This window comes from Choloepus didactylus, chromosome 8 (assembly GCF_015220235.1).
Source record: "Choloepus didactylus isolate mChoDid1 chromosome 8, mChoDid1.pri, whole genome shotgun sequence".
Taxonomy (NCBI): Eukaryota; Metazoa; Chordata; class Mammalia; order Pilosa; family Megalonychidae; genus Choloepus; species Choloepus didactylus.
In genome coordinates, this window is record NC_051314.1 from 132,507,968 (window position 1) to 132,528,145 (window position 20,178).

Consider the following 20,178-nt stretch of genomic DNA (forward strand, 5'->3'; position numbering starts at 1 on the left):
TTTGTTATGGGGGAAAAAAGGAATTTGCTGAGAAATCTGTTACCAAAGAAGTATTTTCATTCTGCAAGCAAATGTCTAGTTGTGCATACTTCCATCCTTCCAAAATCCCATTACACATGTTCCTCGTTTGTTCCTTTAAAACAGAAACACAAGAGCAACCATCTGAAAGTGGAGGGTAAAAGCCAAGTCGTGACCTTCTGGAAAGAGTTAACAGCTCAGACAGTCAGGATCAGTCAGGGGCTGAGCTCCAGGAGCTTGAGTCCAAAAAGCAGGGGCAACACCCCAGATACAGGTTCCAGGAGATGGGGAGAAGGTTGACACTTAGACACTCAACCTGCAGCAGGTTTCCTCAGGCCCTACCCCAAAGCGAGTTCAACAGCCAGACCCATGAGAACAGCTTCCTGGGGTGTTAATTATAGTGTCTGAAATTGTGCTCAGAACTTTAAAGTTTGAAAGAACAATTCCATGCTCATTGTTCCATGCCAAGGGCCCAGCTCTCCATAGCTGTAGCATAACTGCAGGGTCACCTCCCACCTGAGCCTACGGCCTAGCGTCTGGGTGGAAGTAGGTGACAGCCACCTCTTTAGGTCCTTCCCTCTGATAGCTAGAATTCAGTCTTCCTGAAACCTGAGGGGCCACTGCCTTTGAGCTCCTTTGCTTCAGTGTGTGTGGGCAAGGAGAAGCCCTGGGCAGAGGCAAAGCCTGTCTCATTCAGCTGGCTCTGTCCAGGGTAAGCTAAAGGGCATAAAATGCAAACATTCAAAGGTTTTCTTAGGATACATGGTTAAGTAAAAAAAAAATAAATAAACCCTCCATCCACAAAATCCAAAAGACCTCATCTATGATAGAAGCAAGTTATTTAATTCATGAGCAGACAAGGTCATGGGTAGGAGGGCACCTTGTTGGTGTTTCTAGATGTGGGACCCAGGTACACCCAGCTCACACTCAGAGGGACGCCCCAGAACCTCCCAGGCCTATGCTTTTGTATTTCTTTCACTTGTTTCCTTTTGCCCTCTCCTGCCACTGTGTTGCTCCTGTGTTAGCCAAGACCTAGAATACGGGGCGTCTTCGTTGGAGACTCATTACAGCTTATCTCTATCTGCCTTTCTTTAAAGCCAGCTGAACATACTCAATGCTCTCCCTCTATGGTAAGACCGACCCTCCAGACCACGCTCCCAGCTTCTGTGACCCCTCTAACACCCCCTGCTCTTCCCGTCCTGACCCCGGGTCTCTCGGAGGCGAGCCTCGCCCCCCATGCATGTAGTCCCATGTCTGTCCCGTGCCTTGCCTGCCTGGTGTCGTGTGTGCCGTGGACATGCTGTTTGTGTGGTGGTGTTCCTCTACCTCCCCCAGCTCCCCTTTGGGTGACAACTCACTGTGATCCTGACTGTCGAATGAGCCACTGGGAGAGAATTGGACCCAAGGACCATTTCCTGTTAAACATCCCAGGGACTCCCCTGGCCAAAGTCTCTGATTGTAATCTGGTGTGGGAAATTGGCAGAGGGCACCTAGGAGGCCATGGGAAGGGGAAGGAGGACGGAGAGAGATGGTCCTGCCCAGAGACTGAAAAGCAGACAGACAACTTCCGACTAATCATCAATGTCTGAAACAACTGACCTCCTGTGGGTTCTGAGTTTAAGGCCAGAGCAAATGGCTGAAGCTGGGATTTTTTACTGATGGGTGGTAGAATTTCTAAATTCCTGAAGTTCATTGCAGTTAGGCTCTACTCCCTTTTCTGCAGCAGGTTCGAAGAGGGAAAACGGACTAGCTTGTTTGATTGGACCATTCCTGAGTCTCTGGTTTGCTCTGATGAAACCACGAGGTGCCACTCGGTGTGACCTTGGGTTCTCCTTGGAACAGCCACCTCCAAAAGGAGGAGTCACAGAGTTCAAAACAGGGCCAAGCGCGGGTTTTGGAAAAGACCAGTGGGTTGATTCCTTGAGCCTCTGAAGTCAGCAGACCAGAGCCAGGATTGGCTCCGTTGGTGGTATTCCCCAAAGCAGTCCATCCCAGACTTGTTGAAAGGCAGACAAGGGGAAAGCTCAGCTCTGGCTGTTTTTGCCCTACTTGCCAGGGACAGCGATTTGCATGTGCTTCCTCACTGCATTGTCATTCTGTTTATTAGAGGAAACTGTTGTGTCGAAACAGAGAGAGGTATTTATTCACTTTCTAGTGCAGCCTTAGGAAACTGCAGTGGCCAGGGAGGGTTCTGAACCCCAGGATGGAATTCAAATTGCAGGCTTTATTTTTTCAACTCATCAGATCCAGCTGCCCCTGTGGCACCAACTTCTCAAACTCTTGACACTCGCAGCTGAGGCTCCCGCTGAAGCTGGCTCTTTCTTCTTTTCTCCCCTTCCCCGAACATGGTGGAACTGACAGCCGAGTTATAAAACCCGAAGCCTTCTCTGCGTTCTCCTCTGGGGGAACACAACCTCCTTTTAAGGAGAGAAAATAGAATTGCGAGTGGATACACAGATGAGAGAAATGCAGAGATTAAGGGCATCAAAGACCTCAAAACTCATGGGCAGCTGCAGGCCCGGGGGCAGCACAAGGGTCACTGCCCCTACTTCCCTCGCGGGCCCTGTGGCAGACCCCGGGGCGGGCCCCAGACACCCAGAAGTCTGCCCCCGCACCTGGAGGGGAGCAGGGGCCCTAGAAGGAACCAGGCTGCTCTGGTTTTGAAATATAAGAAATATTTTGGCTCTTCTCCTGTCTGGAGAGTCTGAGAATTGGGAAGGAGCCTTCTGGCATGGCTTCCCAGGGTGGAGGACGGAGGAGAGCACAGGTAGAGGTTACCCCTCAAGCTTCCTGCCTCTCTAGAGGGGACCCTTCCGAATTAGAGCGAGGTCAGTGGCCTCGGAGCATCTGCCACTGCAGGGACAGTCACAGCAGGCCATGGGGTAGAGGGCCTGCAGGAGCCCTGGAGGACGGGTACTAGGGGGATCGTCAGGGTGGGGGGGTGCAAACAAGGTGTGAGTCAAGGAGGGGCTGACCAAATAAAGCAAGAGGAGAAATCAGGCGAGAGGAGCAGGAAGGGCCAAAACCAGCCCCCAGTGATGGCCTGAGACCCTCCCGACATTGAGGGAGGCATGGACGGGAGCAGTAGCAGGAAACTGGGGGTCCATTCTCTCCTGGTGCCGACAGCAGGCGGGGCCACGGCGGGCTGGGTGAGCTGCACTGGTTCTGGGGAAGGTGGGCTCTTGTGGGTTACACCCACTCGGCTCTCTGGGCTCTGCAACCCACTGGCTGGTGTGGGCAGGAGGAGGGTCGAGGGGGGTCCATTTGTGTTGCCCTGAGCTCTGCAGGCAGAGGATGACAAGGCAGCCTGTCCTGCCCCCAGAGCCCCGGTCAGGGAAGTGCCCAGGCCCCCAGGCTCCCCGAATCCAACAGGCCAGGGGAGAGCCTTCAGTCAGCAGACACTGCAGCCCGAGCCTGGGCTCCCAACTCAGCTTGCCTAGGCCTCGTTCCCAGGGCTCCAGCCCTTCTCCCTCCAGGGTTCCCTCAAGGAGTTGAGTTACCCTGAGCAAGACCCCTTGGTCCTAGGGTTGCCAGGGGTTGTCTAGTGCTCCCTCCAAGCAACTCTTTCCCCCTCCTCACCCCTTCCCCACATTCCCACCCAATCCTCCCAACCTGGAGGGGCTCAGAGCCTCATAGAGGGCTCCAGGGCAGCGGGGAGCAGAGGGCAGCAGCTTCAGAGACCGAAAGGAAGGCAAGGGCTGCAAAGCAGCAGTTTCCCTCACCCCCACCCAGCACGAAGCAACACCCCCATCCCTTCCCACGAAGCGAATGGAAGTGTGGGGGTCCCCAGCAGCCTGGCCTTGGGATCCAGCCAGCTCTGACCCTGTGAGCTCCCAGCCCGTGCCCACCTGGATCATACCTAACTAAGGGCCAGATGGAGGCAGCCCCCATAAAGCCGGGAGGGAGTGGGACTGGGGCTGCCCCCTTGGCATCCGAGCAGGTGCACACAGGGCAGCTGCTCTGGGCCTAGAAGATTTCAAAACCTGGAAGATTCCTCGGGCACCTCCTGGCGCTCCATCCAGGGGGTTCAGGACTAGGAATGAAGGGGAATGGGGGGGAGATAGAAAACTGGGCAAGGCCGGGGTGCACAACTGGGCTCCCGGTTGTGCACCCAGGGAAGTGGACCGGACCTTCCATCCGTGGTCCGGGGGCTGCGGGCCTCAGGGGAGGGGACCTAGTGCAGCCAGACCCCCACCCTGCCGAGGGCCATGTTTCTGAGAGCAGGGCCCACCCTGTCCTCACCCCCACCCCCCTCTGTTGCTGCGTTAACTGCTGCCTCGTTGCCGCTGGCTTCCAGAACGCAGAGGAGAACTCCCGCATCTCCATCACCTTCTTCCGCCTCTTCCGGGTCATGCGCCTGGTCAAGCTGCTGAGCCGTGGGGAGGGCATCCGCACGCTGCTGTGGACCTTCATCAAGTCGTTCCAGGTAGGCCGCCCCCTCTCCTGGGAGACGGGGGTGTGGGTGGGGGGCCAGGGCCAGCCCCCAGCTCCCACCCGGGGCCCGGGAACTGCACGTCACCTGCAGGGATGTGGGACCCCCTCTAGGGTCCGGACGACCTGGGGCCAGTCCTCCAGCCGCCTGCTCCCTGGGAGGCAGTGGCTTCACCCCTCTGGCCTGGCTTTCCTCATTTCTGAAATGAGAGGGTCCGACTGGATTTGTGGTTTTCCAAAGCCTGTTTCTGGAGCCCCGGATTCCCCCCAAACTCAGGCTAGGGGAGGGCGAGAGGTAGGGGGAGGCTGAGAGGGTTCAGCTTTCCCCCTCATGTGTTTCTCCTCCAGAATTTATTGTACAGAGGGCATTTGTGGTATGGAACAAATTTTAAAAACACGGACCCAGATCCTCTGATAACCTCTCTGGCCCCTTCCGAGCCTAGCATTTTTAGAATCTGGCCCTCACCTTCCTCCCAATAGGCATTTCGGCAATGTCTGCCGTCTGTACCTGTCTGTGTACTTTGTCCCACCCTCGGGTACCCGGGGTTCATGCCCCTTGAGTCGAGGGTCTTGGCAGCTGGGGCCAGGGCTGCCTAAGTCCAGAACTCACTCTCTTTTCTCCACCATCATCTTCCATCTGTAAAATTTAAAAAAAAATTTTTTTTAATTTAAAAAAATGTTAATTTTTGCCCCTGGCCAGCTCTGAGGAGCATTATGTAAGTTGAAAGTTGAAAAGAAGTAAAGCTCTGTTAGGTCACTTGAATCCCTTGAAGTTAGCTGGTGTAGCAACCCCTAAACAAGGTTTCAAGCCTCCCTGGCCCGACATGGACAGCGGGACTCACCCTCCCATGGAAAGGCCACTCCGACTTTCCAGGACAAGGAGCCTCAGCAGCTCTGAAGAACGGCCTTGGGGTCCCCCGCACTGGCCAGTACAGCCACAGGATGAGGCAGGAGCCAGTCTCTGATCCAAACTAGCCCATCACTGCTGGGGGAAGCCAGAGGAAAGGGGCTCTGCCGTCAGGCGCCAGCCCTGCTCGGGAGTCCTGCCCAAAGACATCCTCTCCATGCAGCCTCCTGCCCGGGGACCCATTTTCCCAGGCTCTTTAAAGGTTTACCAGCCTGGCACTGAGGGCTCTGGGTTCTAGTCCAGCCCAATGCCCCAGCCTGGCTGGGCTCACTCGGCCAGTCCTGAGACGAGGCCTGCACTGACTCCAGCTTGCAATGAGCTGGGGCTCCAGTTGTGGCCTTCACCCTGTGAGGAGTTTGCCTCTGCACCTCTGCTTCACCCCTGCTCTGAGCCCTCCAGAATCCCCCTCCAGTGAGGCTTCCTCAGTCCACCATCGGCTTTCAGGTTGGAAAGGACAATGCACTGCGGGAACTGTGATTTCCACAGCAGGTCCTCCGTGACCTTTCCCACTGCTAGAGAGGGAGGGACTGTCCCATCCAGCCCCTTTTCAGGGAGTTCTGCTCTCTCTGCAGGTGTGGGCGCTGAGAGCAGATGCAAAGTGCTGCCCTCAAGGACTTACAATTTAAATAGGTGGTCAAGACACACACGCCAAAACCAAAACTGAATCCTGCTACCTGCCCCTTTCCCACAAGAGTACAGATAACAAAAGATTTAAACGTGCAGATTTGAACGTGGTGCATCAAAGGAAATAAACCCCAACCTAATTTAGGAAGAAAGAAGGTGAAAATGTATTTGCCCCAGGCTTCATGAAAGTTAAATGCCCCGCCCTCACACACATACACGCAGGAGTCTGCAGGGGTCTGTGGCCCCAGACTCTCAGGAGGGCTGCTGGCCGGCTGCTTGGTGACCTCATACCTGCCCAGCCCCCCCAGCACTCACGCCAACTCCGAGGAAACCCTCCCTCCCTGGTGCCTCTGGCTGGGCCCTCCCCTGTGCCTCCACGTTTGTTTATTGCATCGCCTGCTTCTAAGCCCTCGAAGTGCCCTGCTCAACCCAGAGGGTGTTGTGGGGTGGGGAAGGGGGTCTAAGGTCAGACCCTGGTGGGAGCAGGACTGAGCGAGGGCTGACCTTCGGGGTCCCAGAGCTGTGAAGGCCTATAAAGGTGCTGTCTCCCCAACCTGTCCCCGAGCTGTTAGAAGGCCCCAGACTGGGGTGACTGTGAATTGAATTTGTGGCACGAAGTCCTACAGGACAAGGCATCTGTGGGTACACAGTGCCACCTAGTGATTGTGTGACAGTTGGCAAAGCATCTCCTCGGGAGCAAGAGGGCTCAGCCCCCTTTCCACCAAGGCACCCTCAGTCCCCGCAATGCCTGTCACCAGGAGAAGTGGCAGCGGCTCTGGAAGATTCAGTCGTCCAAACTGCCCAGCAGATAAAATCTTGAGTGAATAAAATGTACGAAACCCAACAATGCGCAAGGCACGGTGCTAATGAACACTTTATTTGCCTTCAGTCATTTAAACATCGCAAAGGCCCTGAGAGGTAGTTGCCATTGGTCCCACTTTTCAGATGAGAAAACTGAGGCTCAGAAAGGTTAGGTCACATGCCCAGGCTCCCAGAGCTAGAAAGTGGCAGAAATAGGACTTGAGCCCGTGATCTTTCTTTTACATTTTTCCTTACTAAATGTTTCCATGAGCATTGTAATCCCTGCTTATTACAACCAAATGAAGCAAGGCAAAGCACTGTAAGGAAAGGTGCAGTCCCTGCATCTACCTGCTCCCCCCTGAGGTAGCCACTGTTGGTTTGGTACGTACCCTTGCACGTCTTTCTCCTTGCTCATACAATACACGTACATAAGTGGGAAGAGGTTTTGTTCTTACTGAAGTGGAATCACACCTGGCTTTTTCCAGTACACCACACTGCTTCTGGCTCACAGCAGAAGTGAGGGCCAATTTCTTAGCCTCTCCCCAGGTGCCCAGGACTTCTTGGGGCTTTGGGCAGTGGCCCCAGGCCCACCCAAGCCAGGCCACGGGTGACGGCTGCAGAGAGTGAGGCCTCACTGCGGTCCCATGTGCTTCCTTCCAGGCCCTGCCCTACGTGGCTCTTCTCATAGTCATGCTGTTCTTCATCTATGCTGTGATCGGGATGCAGGTAAGAGGAACCTCCCCACTGCTCATCCTCCTCTCCCTCCTAAAAGTCACAGGAAAAGGTACTTCCCCAAAATGGATTCCCAGCAGGCAGCAGGGAGAATGGCCAAGAGCAGGGTCCCCGTGGCCCCAGGCCGGGCTCTGTCCTTAGAGTGTGTTCTTGGGGGCACTTCTCAGGAAACAGCAGGAAGGCCTGAGGTGCATCCCCTTGTCCAGGCCCATTGGGACTGAGAACCCAATGTGGTTTAGGAGAAGCTAAAGACTGAGAGCAAGGCAAGCAGGCAGGAAGGAGAACTGGGCTCCTATCAAACGTGCAATATTCCGAGGCCTTCCAGGAGTCCAGTTGCACCTTCTCCTACCCCAAACCTGGAGTCCTCCAGCCTCTCCCCAGGCTGACCTCCTATGGTCAGACTCAGAAGAACCCACTGCCCAGCACGCCACACCAGCCGGCAGCTTTGCCACAGCAGCTCTTTAAGATTCCCCTACGAGCTCCTTTGCAGAAAGGCCCAAAGGTGCACAGGCCCAGACCTCTTGAGGTTTCAAGAGCCACCTCACACCTGTAAAGGGGGTGGCACTTCCCAAGAGAAGCATAGCTTGGAAAGGCCAGGCAAAAAAAGGAGGCATCTAATTTCAGGGATGAACTAAGCCTGCCCAAACTCTGATCTCTCATTCCATATCACTCTAAATGTCAAGAACTAAATTTGGAAGAGTGCTTGGGGATACAGAGCTGAGACGGCAAAGATGAGAAGGCCAGGGAGCCCCCTGTGCCTGCTGGAAGCCACGTCCCAGTGTCCACCTCCTACCACCTCAGCCCCCAGCACCCACTGGGCCTCAGGCCTTCGTCCTGAAGACCTGTGGGCTCTACACCCCCTACGTGTGTCCAGTGTGGGGAGCTGAGGTTGACAGGTGGGCAGGGAGGCAGCAGCCTGCCCCCGGATACACTGCAGGAGCTCCCCCACCCAGGGGACTGGTCCAGGTTATGACATGTGACCTGGTCAGCCATGACCCCTGACGAGAGCCCTTAACAGTGGGGGGGGAACCAGGGTCTTCTCTGTCCACAGCTCACTGAACCCCCCTTCTGTCCCTCTGCTAGGTGTTTGGGAAAATCGCCCTGAATGACACCACAGAGATCAACCGGAACAACAACTTTCAGACCTTTCCCCAAGCCGTGCTGCTCCTCTTCAGGTGGGTCTCTGCAGACACAGGTGCATCAGCACACCTGCCTCGTGCTCTGGCTGTAGGATGGGGTAGGGGGGAGAGAATTGGTGATGGGTCTCCTGCCCCTGACCAGAAAGCCAGAAGTTTCATTATTATTTATAATAACTTTCCATGGCGTAACCCACTGGACACTGGTGAAACATCTGATAATTACCTGAGGGCATCAGGGGATCAAGAGGTAAGTACTGAAAGCCCCTGGTTTGGAATCTGAATAGGCTCAAGTCCAAGCCTGCTACATACTTGCTTTGACCTTGAACCAGACAGCTCATGTCTCTGAGCCTCAGAGTCCTTGTAAAGTCAGGTATCAGTGACCTGGGGTGTCTGGGCCATTTGCTGTGTTGGGTGGCTCTTTCCCCATGCACAGAGTTGCCTCTCATTTAAACTGAGGGTCTGCAGGCCCAAGAGTCTTCCACAAAGTCACCCTCAAGTCTTCAAACTCCCTGGAAGGCCCCTGCCCCCAGTGCATCTCAGGCTGCCCCTGAGTGAGTCCCTGCTGTGGCCGCTTCTCCTTTCTCGCTGGCTCACAGTGACCCCTTTGGTCTGGGTCAGGCTGATGGGGATCCCTGGATCAGGGGCTCCTGAAGTCCATCCTGGTTCAGATATTCTACCCACTGTGGCACTGGAAGAAGTGGGGAGCCCTTTTCTATTCCCTGGGGTCCCTTTCCAGATGGTCTAAGGATCCTATCCATCAGCCATCCCCAACCTCCCCGAGTCCTAAAGAACCCAGAGCCCACACCCAAGACTGACCCATTATTGCTTAAATGTATGGGATCCCCAGATGTCAGTCTGGTGTCACCAGGGCCATTGTGACCTGTGATATAGCACCCTCAGGCCTGTGGTCCCTTCAAAGGTGGGCGTTGGATGCAGATACCATATCAAGCACATGGCTCTATCTCCTCTTTGTTCCTAAAGTCCTTGGTGGCTGAAAATATTTTTTTTAATATTAAATGTATAACAGTGCTAAGAAATAAAACATGAAAGGGAGCTATCAGTGAGCCAGAAATGTTAAGGAAACCTAAAGGGAAGAAAGTGATAGAATTCAATTGGCCAAGGGACAAGACCTGAGGAAAACACCAACCCTTAAGGTTAAGGCCCATGGAGGAAGTGAGAGTGGTTCCGGGGGTTCTCTGAGCTTGGGGCCCGGGAAGAGTCTGGGGCCACACCAGGCTGATTCTTCAGGAGCCTGCATTTGGAAAGATTTGCTAACACTTGGAAGTTAAACCAGCAGTGCTGGACATCAGGCTGGGCTTTGGGGTCTGAGAGGCAGAGCCAGGCCCCCTATTGCAGGGCCCCCCCCCCAGGGAACCCCACCCTCAAGGAGAAGCTACCTGCCCACCTCCCTGGCTTCCCACCCTGCTGTCTCCACCATCACCAGAGAGAAGCTTCTGTAATTAGAACCTTATCCTCAGAGATGTGAATGGGGGTTCTCAATCACAAAGAACCTTCAACAAGAATCCACAAGAAACTGGGGGGGGGGGGTATCACACATAACTAACAGATGAATGAACAAAGGCAGAGGAGAAAGAAGGAACAGAGCCAAAAGATTTGAAAATAAATATAATTCATATCTCTAGAGAGATTAGAGAACAAGTCATATCTGTTGATTTAAAAAAAAAAGAACAGCGTATTAAGAAAAAGAACAAATTAGAGAGATAACTTAGAAGAGAAAATACAATGGTGGAAAATTTTCTGTAAAGTTGATGGGATGGATTCAGCTGAAGAGTGAATTAATTAATGATATGGAAGATCAAGCCAAGGGATTCTCTCAGAATGTAGCCAAAAGGACAAAGAGATTGAAAATACAAAATAAGTGTTAAGAAAAGGACAGAGCCAGAAAATCCCATAAGTCTAGTACATATTCCAGACAAAAAGAACAGAAGGGATGGAGAGGATGAAATAAAGGAATAAACAAAGAAAATTTCAAATAAAGACTTATGTCTTCAAATTGGAATGGCCAACTAGTGCAGAAGAGGTTAATCAAAATTCATTATGATGAATTTTTAAAATACCAAGAATAAAGAAAGTATCCTAAAATTTTTCAGAGGAAACATTATTTTCTGAATATATGAACCAACTGGTATTAGACTTTTCATCAGCAAATGAAAATGGGATAATGATGAGAAAAAATGTATTTTGAATTTAGACTTGAACACACAGCCTAATCAGCATTCAAAGAGAAAAGCCAGATAGTCATTGTCAGAAATGTAAATACCCAGAAAGTTTGCTCCCCTAAATCTTCTCTGAAATGATGACACAAGGATGCAATTCCACAGAATGAAAAATGAATCAATGAAACAGAATGAGCAGGGTAATGATATGAGAAATGAAAATGATATTATATTAAGCCTAATAATTAAGGAAAAATGTCTAAAATCTTAACAACAATTTGAAGGTATTCAAATAGTATCCCAACAATGGAGGGAGTGAGATGGCAGAAGAATGAGAAAATGAAAGTGTGCTAAGATTCTTCTCCTTTGGAGACAGGAAATGGATGCTGTTTAACTCTATACCTAGAAGAGTTAAAGAGACAGAGACCATGACAGCAGCTGCCAAGTAGAGCACTCACTCAATCCAGTTACTGTCAGTTACCTAAACACAAAACAGACTTATCTGGAATGACCCACCTTTCTGGATTGACCCCGTCTGGCTCCCTGGGGCAGGATATTCTAATAGAGAAGAAACCAGAGGCAGTAAAGTCTCACATAAAAAAAAGGGGGGTGGGGGGGCATTAAACTGAACTTCTGTAAGACAGGGGGTCCCAGAACTGAAAAGGGTAAGGAAAAGGGGGCACTGAGTAAGGGAGAGAATTTAAACAAATCATAGGAGCTGGGGAGAAATTTCTGCATAAAACCAGACACAATAGATCAAGATTCCCAGAGAAACAGAGGAAAGAAAGCTCTTTCCTAGAGGTGAAACAATTACACAAAAAGCACAATCTTAAAAATTATACTGCATATCCATGGCAAGAATCAGATGAAGGTGAGCTGAGAAAATATGATCAGTTAAACTTGGACTATTCTAAATGTCCAGAATATGTTGGACCAAGCATCAAAGAAAAGCCTTAACACAAAGCCAAGCAAGAGTGAAACCCTAGAGAAGGGGAGAAACTGATCTTTAGAAATAACTCATCAAGAGAATCAGATGCGTAGACATCAACAAAAAAATTACAAGCCATACTAACAAACAGGAAGATATGGCTCAGTCAAGGGAACTAATTAAAACTTCAGAGGAGACACAGAATTTGGAACCACTAACTAAAGAAGTTCAGCAAATCTCCTAAATCAATTCAAGGAGATAAAGGAAAATGTGCATAAAGAGATAAAGGATATTAAAAAGACAATGTGAGAGCAAAAAGAAGAATTTGAAAATATAAAAAGAAACATAACAGAAATTATGGGGTTGAAAGGTACAATAGTAGAGATCTAAAATATACTAGAGGCATACAACAGCATATTTCAACAGGCAGAAGAAAGAATCAGCAAATCAGAAGACAGGACAATCAAAATCATACAGTCAGAAGAACAGATAGAGAAAAGAATAGGAAAAATAGAGCAATGTCTCAGGGATTTGAGTGTCAGCATGAAGCACACAAACATATGCATCATGGGTGTCCCAAAAGAAGAAGAGAAGGGAAATGAGCCAGAAAAAAATATTTGAGGGAATAATGGCCAAAAAATTCCCAACTCGTATGAAAGACATAAATATGTCCAAGAAGTGCAAAGTACTCCAAACAGAATAAATCCTAATAGATTTACTCCAAAACACATACTAATCAGAATGTCAAATGCCAAAGATAAAGAGAGAATCCTGAAAGCAACAAGAGAAAGGCAATTTGTGACATACAAGGTATCCTCAATAAAACTAAGTGCCAATTTCTCATCAGAAACCAAAAGGCAAGAAGACAGTGGTATGATATATTTAAGGTACTGAAAGAGAAAAACTGCCAATCAAAAATTCCTTATCCAGCAAAACTGTCCTTCAAAAATGAGGGAGAGTTTAAAATATTCACAGATTAACAGAAACTGAGAGTGTTCATCAACAAAAGACTGCTCTACAAGAATTACTAAAAGGAGTTCTGCAGGTTGAAAGGAAAAGACGAGAGAATGGTTTGGAGTAGTGTGGAGAAATGAAGATTATCAGTAAAACAGTAACTAAAAGGATAAATGCAAAACCCAATAGTACTGTACCCTCAATATACAACTCTACTCTTTAATTCCTTTAAGAGTCAGAACACAATTGAACAAGAAAAAGGCATATTTCCTGATAATGAACATGCAAACTTTAAAGTGGTAAAATGGGATAAAAACAACATAGGGGGAACAGAGGGATATGGGAGCAGAGAACGTGTATGCTGTTGAAGCTAAGTTGGTATCTTTTCAAATTAGTAGGTTATAGATGTAGATTGTGTAAATAAACTCCAGGTTAACCACAAAGAAAGTATTTTAAAAATATACAGAAACATAAATGAGAAAGGAATCAGTCAGACACATCACAAAAGATCAACTATACATAAAAGATGTTTGCAATAAAGGAAAAGAGGACAACAACAACAAAAGAAAGATACAACATATAAAAACCAAAGGACAAAATGGCTGGAGTAAGTACTTCCTTTACAGTGATATAACAGAATGTTGATGGATTAAACTCCCCAATCAAAAGACTTTAAAAAAAATATGATCCATCCGTATGCTGTCTACAAGAGACTCACCTTAGTCCCAAAGACACAAATAGGTTAAAAGTGAAAGGTTGGGAAAAGATATTCTGTGCAAATAGTAACCAAAAAAGAGCTGGGGTAGCTATACTAATACCAGACAAAGTAGACTTTAAGTCAAAAGCTGTTATAAGAGACAAAGAAGGACACTAGATATCAATAAAAGGGTCAATCCACCAAGAAGAAATAACAATCAAATATTTATTCACTAACCACAGTGCCCCAAAATACATGTGAAAACACTAGATTTCAATATGCCACTCTCATCAATAGATAGAACATCTAGACAGAAGATCAATAAGGAAATAGAGAACTTGAATAATATGATAAATGAACAAGACCTAACAGAGATATACAGAACATTGCAACCCAAAACCACAGGATATACATTCTTCTCAGGTGCACGTGGAACATTCTTCAGGATAGACCACATGTTGGGTCACAAAAGAAGTCTCAATAAATTTTAAAAGATTGAAATTACACAAAGCATCTTCTCTGACCATAACAGAATGAAGGTGGAAATCAATAACAGGTGGAGAACTGGAAAACCCATATATCACACTCTTAAACAATCAGTGGATCAAAGAAGAAATTGCAAGGAAAATCAGTAAATATCTTGAGACAAATGAAAATGAGAACACAACATACCAAAACTCATGGGGTGCAGTGAAGGCAGTGCTGAAAAGAAAGTTTATAGCCCTAATTGCTTACATTAAAAAAAGAAGAAGAAGGAGAAAGAAAGAGTTAAAATAAAAGACTTAATTGCACACCTGGAGGAACTAGAAAAAGAATAGCAAACTAATTACAAAGAAAGCCAGAAGGAAAGAAATAACAAAGATTAGAGACAAAATAAATGAAATTGAGAATAAAGAAAAAAACAATAGGGAGAATTCATAAAACCAAAGTTGGTTCTTTGAAAAGATCAGTAAAATTGACAAACCCTTACTAGACTGACAAAGAAAAAAAGAGAGAAGACACAAATAAATAAAATTAGAAATGGAAAGAAGGCATTACCACTGACCCTACAGAAATAAAAAGGATCATGAGAGGATATTATGAACAACTGTATGCCAACAAATTGACAACCTAGATGAAATGGACAATTTCCTAGAAATACAGAAGCAACTACACTGACTCGAGAAGAAATAGAAGCCCTCAACAAACCAATTACAAGTAAAGAGATTGAAGGCAAAGATGCCTTCACAGGTGAATTCTACCAATCATTCCAAGAAGAATTAATACAAATCCTGCTCAAACTCTTCCAAAAACTTGAACAGAAGGAGACTCTACTTAATTCTTTTTATGAAGCCAACATCACCTAATATCAAAGCCAAATAAAGATACTACAAGAAAAGAAAATTACAGACCAATATTTATGAATATAGATGCAAAAATCCTCAAGAAAATACTTGCAAATCAAATCCAATAACACATTAAAAGAATTATCTACCATGATCAAGCAGGTTTTTATTTCAGGTATGCAAGACTGATTCAATATAAGAAAATCAATTAATGTAATACATAACATTATCCAAACGAAGGGGAAAAAACGCAGGAGTATCTCCATTGACACAAAAAAGGCAGCTGTCAAGATCCAGCATTCTTTTTTGATAAAAAAACCTTAGAAAAATAGGAATTGAAGGAAACTTCCTCAATATGATCAAGGGCATATATGAAAAACCCACAGCTAACATCATATTCAATGGTGAATGACTGAAAGCTTTCCAAGATCTGGAACAAGACAAGGATGCCCACTGTTACTACTGTTATTCAACAATGTACTGAAAGTTCCAGCTAGAGCAGTTAGGCAAGAAAAAGAAATAAAAGGCATCCAAATTGGAAAATAAGAAGTAAAACTTTCACTATTTGCAGATGACATGATCCTGTATATAGAAAGCCCCACAAAACTACAGCAAAGATACTAGAACTAATAAATGAATTCAGCAAAGTGGCAGAGTACAAGATCTACACACAAAAACCAGTAGTGTTTCTATACACTAGTAATGAAGAGGAAATCAAGAAAAAAATTCCATTTACAATAGCAACTAAAAGAATGAAATATCTAGACTTAACCAAGGATGTAAAAGACTTGTACACAGAAAACTACAAAGCATTGCTAAAAGAAGTAAAAGACGACCAAAATAAATGGAAGGCCATTCCACGTTTGTGGATTAGAAGACTAAATATCATTAAGATGTCAATCCTACCCAAAATAATTTACAGATTCAATGCAATCCCAATCAAAATTCTAACAGCCTACTTTCCAGAAATGGAAAAGTCAATTATCAAATTTGTTTGGAAGGGTAAGAGGCCCCAAATAGCCCAAAACATCCTGAAAAAGAAAAACATTGTGGGAGGACTCAGTTCCTGGCTTTAAAGCATATTACCAAGCTACATTGGTCAAAACAGCATGGTATTGGCACAAGGATAGATATATTGACCAATGGAAACAAACCGAGAGTTCAGAAATAGACTCTCACATCTACAGCCAATTGATTTTTGACAAGGTTGCAAATTCGACACAACTGGGAAAGAATAGTCTCTTCAACAAATGGTGCTGGGAGAATTGGATATCCGTGTGCAAAAGAATGAAAGAGGACCTCTATCTCACACCATATATAAAAAGCAACTAAAAATGGATCAAAGACCTAAATAGAAGAACTAGGACTATAAAACTCCTAGAAGAAAATGTAGGGAACCATCTTCAGGATCTGATGTTAGGCAATGGTTTCTTAGACTACACCCAAAGAACAAGCAACAAAAGGAAAAATAGATAAATGGGACCCCCTCAAAATTAACTTTTGTGCATCAAAGAACTTTATCACGAAAGTGAAAAAAACTCACTCAATGGGAGAAATATTTGAGAACCACATATCTGTGGAGGGTTTAGTATCCAGAATATATAAAAAATCCCACAACTCAATAATAAAAAGACAAACAACACTATTTAAAAATGAGCAAAAGACTTGAATAGATTTTCTTCAAAGAGGATATACAAATGGCTAAAAAGCACATGGAAAGATGCTCAACACTAGCTATTACGGAAATGCAAATCAAGACCACAGTGAGATATCATTTCACACCCACTAGAATGGCTACTATTTTAAAAACAGAAAACTACAAGTGTTAGAGAGGATGTGGAAAATAGGAACACTCATTCATTGCTGGTGATAATATAAAATGGTGCATCTGCTGTGGAAGACACTTTGGCAGTTCCTCAGGAAGCTAAGTATAGAATTACCATATGACCCAGCAATCCCTCTGCTACCCAGAAGAACTGAAAGCAGGGACTCAAACAGATATTTGACACCAATGTTCATAGTGGCATTATTCACTATTGCCAAAAGATGTAAGCAACCTAAGTATCCATCAACCAGTGAAGAGATCAACAAAATGTGGTATATTCACACGATGGAATACTATTCAGTTGTAAAAAACAGGAATGAAATCCTGATGCATGCGACAACATGGATGAACCTTGAAGATATCATGTTCAATGAAATAAGCCAAACACAAAAGGACAAATATTGTATGATCCCACTGATATGAACTAATTATAATAAGCAAACTCATAGAGTTACAATCTAGAATATAGGTTGCCAAGGGATAGATTGTGTTGCTGACAGGGCAACGCTGAAATGAGACACAGATACAAAGTTAAGATTTAAAGGAGCAGGGGACCCACAGCATCGTGTGCCAAGTGGGTGCTGATGCACCTGTGCTTCAGTTATTTATTCGTTTGTTACACAAAGCTAGACTACGCTACGTGATCAAAAGCATTCAGGGTCTCTCAGATATTAATCTTTACATCCTGCTGCGGATAAGAAGGAACAATCTGGGGTCAATGGTTAACACTGCTGTCATAGTCACAAGACACACATCTTTACAGGGCGTGCCTACAATGGCGTTCCATGCAGGCTTGTGGCCCAGCGTTCCAGGCCACCACCCCGAACATGGTCTAAGTGACATGAAAAGCTTGGTTCCCCACAAGATTGGGGTTAGAAAATGGGGAATGGATGCTTAATTTGTACAGAATTTTTATAGGTGATTGTAAAGGTTTGGAAATGGATGGTGGTGATGGTAGCACATTATTGTGAGTGTAATTAACAGTGCTGAATCGTATAGGTGAATGTGGTTAAAAAGGGAAACATTAGGTTGTATATGATAACAGAATAAAAATTGAAAAATAAAACATAGGACTGTATAACACAGTGAACCCTATTGTAGAAGATGGACTATAGTTAATAGTACAAGTATAAGAATGTTCTTTCATGAATTTTAACAAGTGTATGACCCTAATACAAGGTGTTAATAATAGGATGGTATATGGGGAAAAAAATACACCTACTGTAAACTATGGATGATAGTAATACTATTTTAATAATCTTTCATCAATTTTAACAAAGATAACTACTGTTAAAAAAATAGTACAATTACAAAAATGTGCTATCAATTGTAACAAATGTTCCACACTAATGCAAGGTGGTGGTGGTGGGGTGGTGTGTGGGCATCCTGTATTTTAGGTCTGATTATTCTGTAAACCAACAACTTCTCTAATAAAAATTTTTTTTAAAAGTTTATCTAATAGATCTGTTCTCAATAAATGATCAAAAAAGACATTCTTTTTAAACACCCAGAAACTTTCACCAAAGTTAGCCAAGATTTAAGACACAAAGACTTTAACAAATTCTAAAAATTCTCTGATTTCAATACAGTAAAATTAGAAATAAACCATAAAATAATAGTCCTTTCAAAGTCCATACACTTAAAATTTTTGAGTCACTCAAAAAAACTCAAAGTTGAAAATACAAACTACTTAGAAATGAGGGAGTAAGAGCACCATATTCCAAATTTATGAGCTACATCAATCAATACCAAAGGAAAACTCGGAGCCTAAAATTAATTTTTTTAAAAAATATAGAAATAAATGAATTAGAAAGAGAGTAGCAAAATAACCCCAAAGTATGAAGGAATGCATTTATAAAAATAAAAGCAGAAATTAATAAAATATAAAACAAAAACAGATTTAACCGTTAAGATAATTTATGTTGAGAGAGATATAGTACTCAAAAAATAGTATCAAGAAAATTGGATACCTATAAAGAAAAAGATAAAAATATATTTCTACTCATATCTAACACAAAAATAAATTCTAGGTTACTAGTTATTGTGAAAAGAAAAACTTTAAAACTTGTACAGGAACATATCAGAGAATATCTTTATGACCTAGAATAAGGGAAGGAATTTTTACATAAGATTCCAAAAGCACAAAACATGGAAGAAAAATTATACATTTGGTCATGTTAACATTTAAAACTTAGATGTATCAACATAGGCCATAAATAAAGCAAAAAGACAAGCCACAGACTTGAAAAGTTTCTTGCAATGAATATAACTAAGGATTGATGTAAAGAATATATAAAGAATCCTACAAATGAACAAAACAAAAAAACCCATGAACAAAACAGGCAAAAATAGGCACATACAATTCAGCCTAAGATAACATCGAAAGTCTCAGTGCTCTAATCATCAGAGAACTTCCAATTTAAAAGCAATGGAATATCATTTTATACCCATTGTATGAGCCACATTTCTAAAAATTCACTAATACCAAGTTGGCCAGGCTGTAGAGCAGTGAGCTTTCTCCTCCACCTTGTGAGAGGAGTGTAAATTGGGCAAACACATGGAGAGGAAGTAATACCAAGTAAAAAGGAAGACACATACCTTCAACCCAGAATTCTCCTTCTCAGATTCCCTGTGTGTGGACCTGCATATTCATCACAGTATTTTTTGTAATAGCAGAAAAAGAAGGAGGGGGAAGGAGAAGAAGGGAAAAAGAAAGGAAATACCCTAATCATCCATTTAACAGAAGGGTGGCATTTTTTTAATGGTATATTCTAGAGTATACTCTTACTACAGCAGTTAAAATGAATCAGCCAGAGCTATATATATCAAAACAGCTAAATCTCAAAAGTCTAATGTGGATTGCAAAAAAAAAGCAAGTCTGCAGAAAAGGTAAAGTCTGTTACCAAAGATCTAAAACTTTCAAAATAAAGCTATATGAGTAGAAAAATAAGGACAAAAACTGAATGAAAAATAGGGTGGGATGGGGGATGGTTTGGGTGTTCTTTTTTACTTTTATTTTTTATTCTGATTCTGATTCTGATGTAAGAAAAATATTCAAAAATAGATTGGGGTGATGAATACATGACTATATGATGGTACTGTGAACAATTGATTGTACACCATGGATGATTGTATGGTATGTGAATATATTTTAATAAAACTGAATTTAATTTTTAAAAAAAGTACTATTTAAAATAAAAGAAACTTTAAAATAAAAATAATAAAGCTATAGACTTTCATATATAGTAAGCTTATCAAAGCATTCAGGGATTCATAAACACCAGATGCAGTTTAGTAGTTCCCTCCAGGAGTGGAAGGAAGGTGCTGGGCTGAGAAGGCACCTGTTACATGAGACCAGCTACAGGGGTGTTGGGCTCTCTCACCTGTCTCCCCTAGGTGTGCCACGGGAGAGGCCTGGCAAGACATCATGCTGGCCTGCATGCCCGGCAAGAAGTGTGCCCCAGAGTCAGAGCCCAGCAACAGCATGGACGGGGAAACGTTCTGCGGCAGCAGCTTCGCCGTCTTCTACTTCATCAGCTTCTACATGCTCTGTGCCTTCCTGGTAAGCCACAGGAAATGAGTGTGCAATTTCAGGACCCCTCCAAGGCCTTGAACTCTGC

General features: G+C 44.8%; 1 protein-coding gene and 1 long non-coding RNA gene across 4 annotated transcripts in view; one reads left to right on the plus strand and one right to left on the minus strand.

Moving 5' to 3' along the window:
* Positions 1-20,178, plus strand: part of CACNA1C (calcium voltage-gated channel subunit alpha1 C) — a 647,070-nt gene that overhangs the window by 603,032 nt on the left and 23,860 nt on the right. For all 3 annotated transcript variants that reach the window (XM_037846263.1, XM_037846264.1, XM_037846262.1), the window contains 5 exons: positions 1,116-1,148; positions 4,316-4,444; positions 7,442-7,507; positions 8,597-8,688; positions 19,955-20,120. In XM_037846263.1, coding sequence (XP_037702191.1) covers positions 1,116-1,148; positions 4,316-4,444; positions 7,442-7,507; positions 8,597-8,688; positions 19,955-20,120 — 486 coding nt within the window. The remainder of the gene's footprint in view (positions 1-1,115; positions 1,149-4,315; positions 4,445-7,441; positions 7,508-8,596; positions 8,689-19,954; positions 20,121-20,178) is intronic.
* On the minus strand, positions 70-20,102 carry LOC119541915. The gene is made up of 4 exons (XR_005218381.1): positions 19,942-20,102; positions 4,958-5,086; positions 4,348-4,649; positions 70-2,435 (listed from the first exon to the last, which is right to left on the minus strand). It is a non-coding gene; the product is annotated as an uncharacterized LOC119541915 (long non-coding RNA).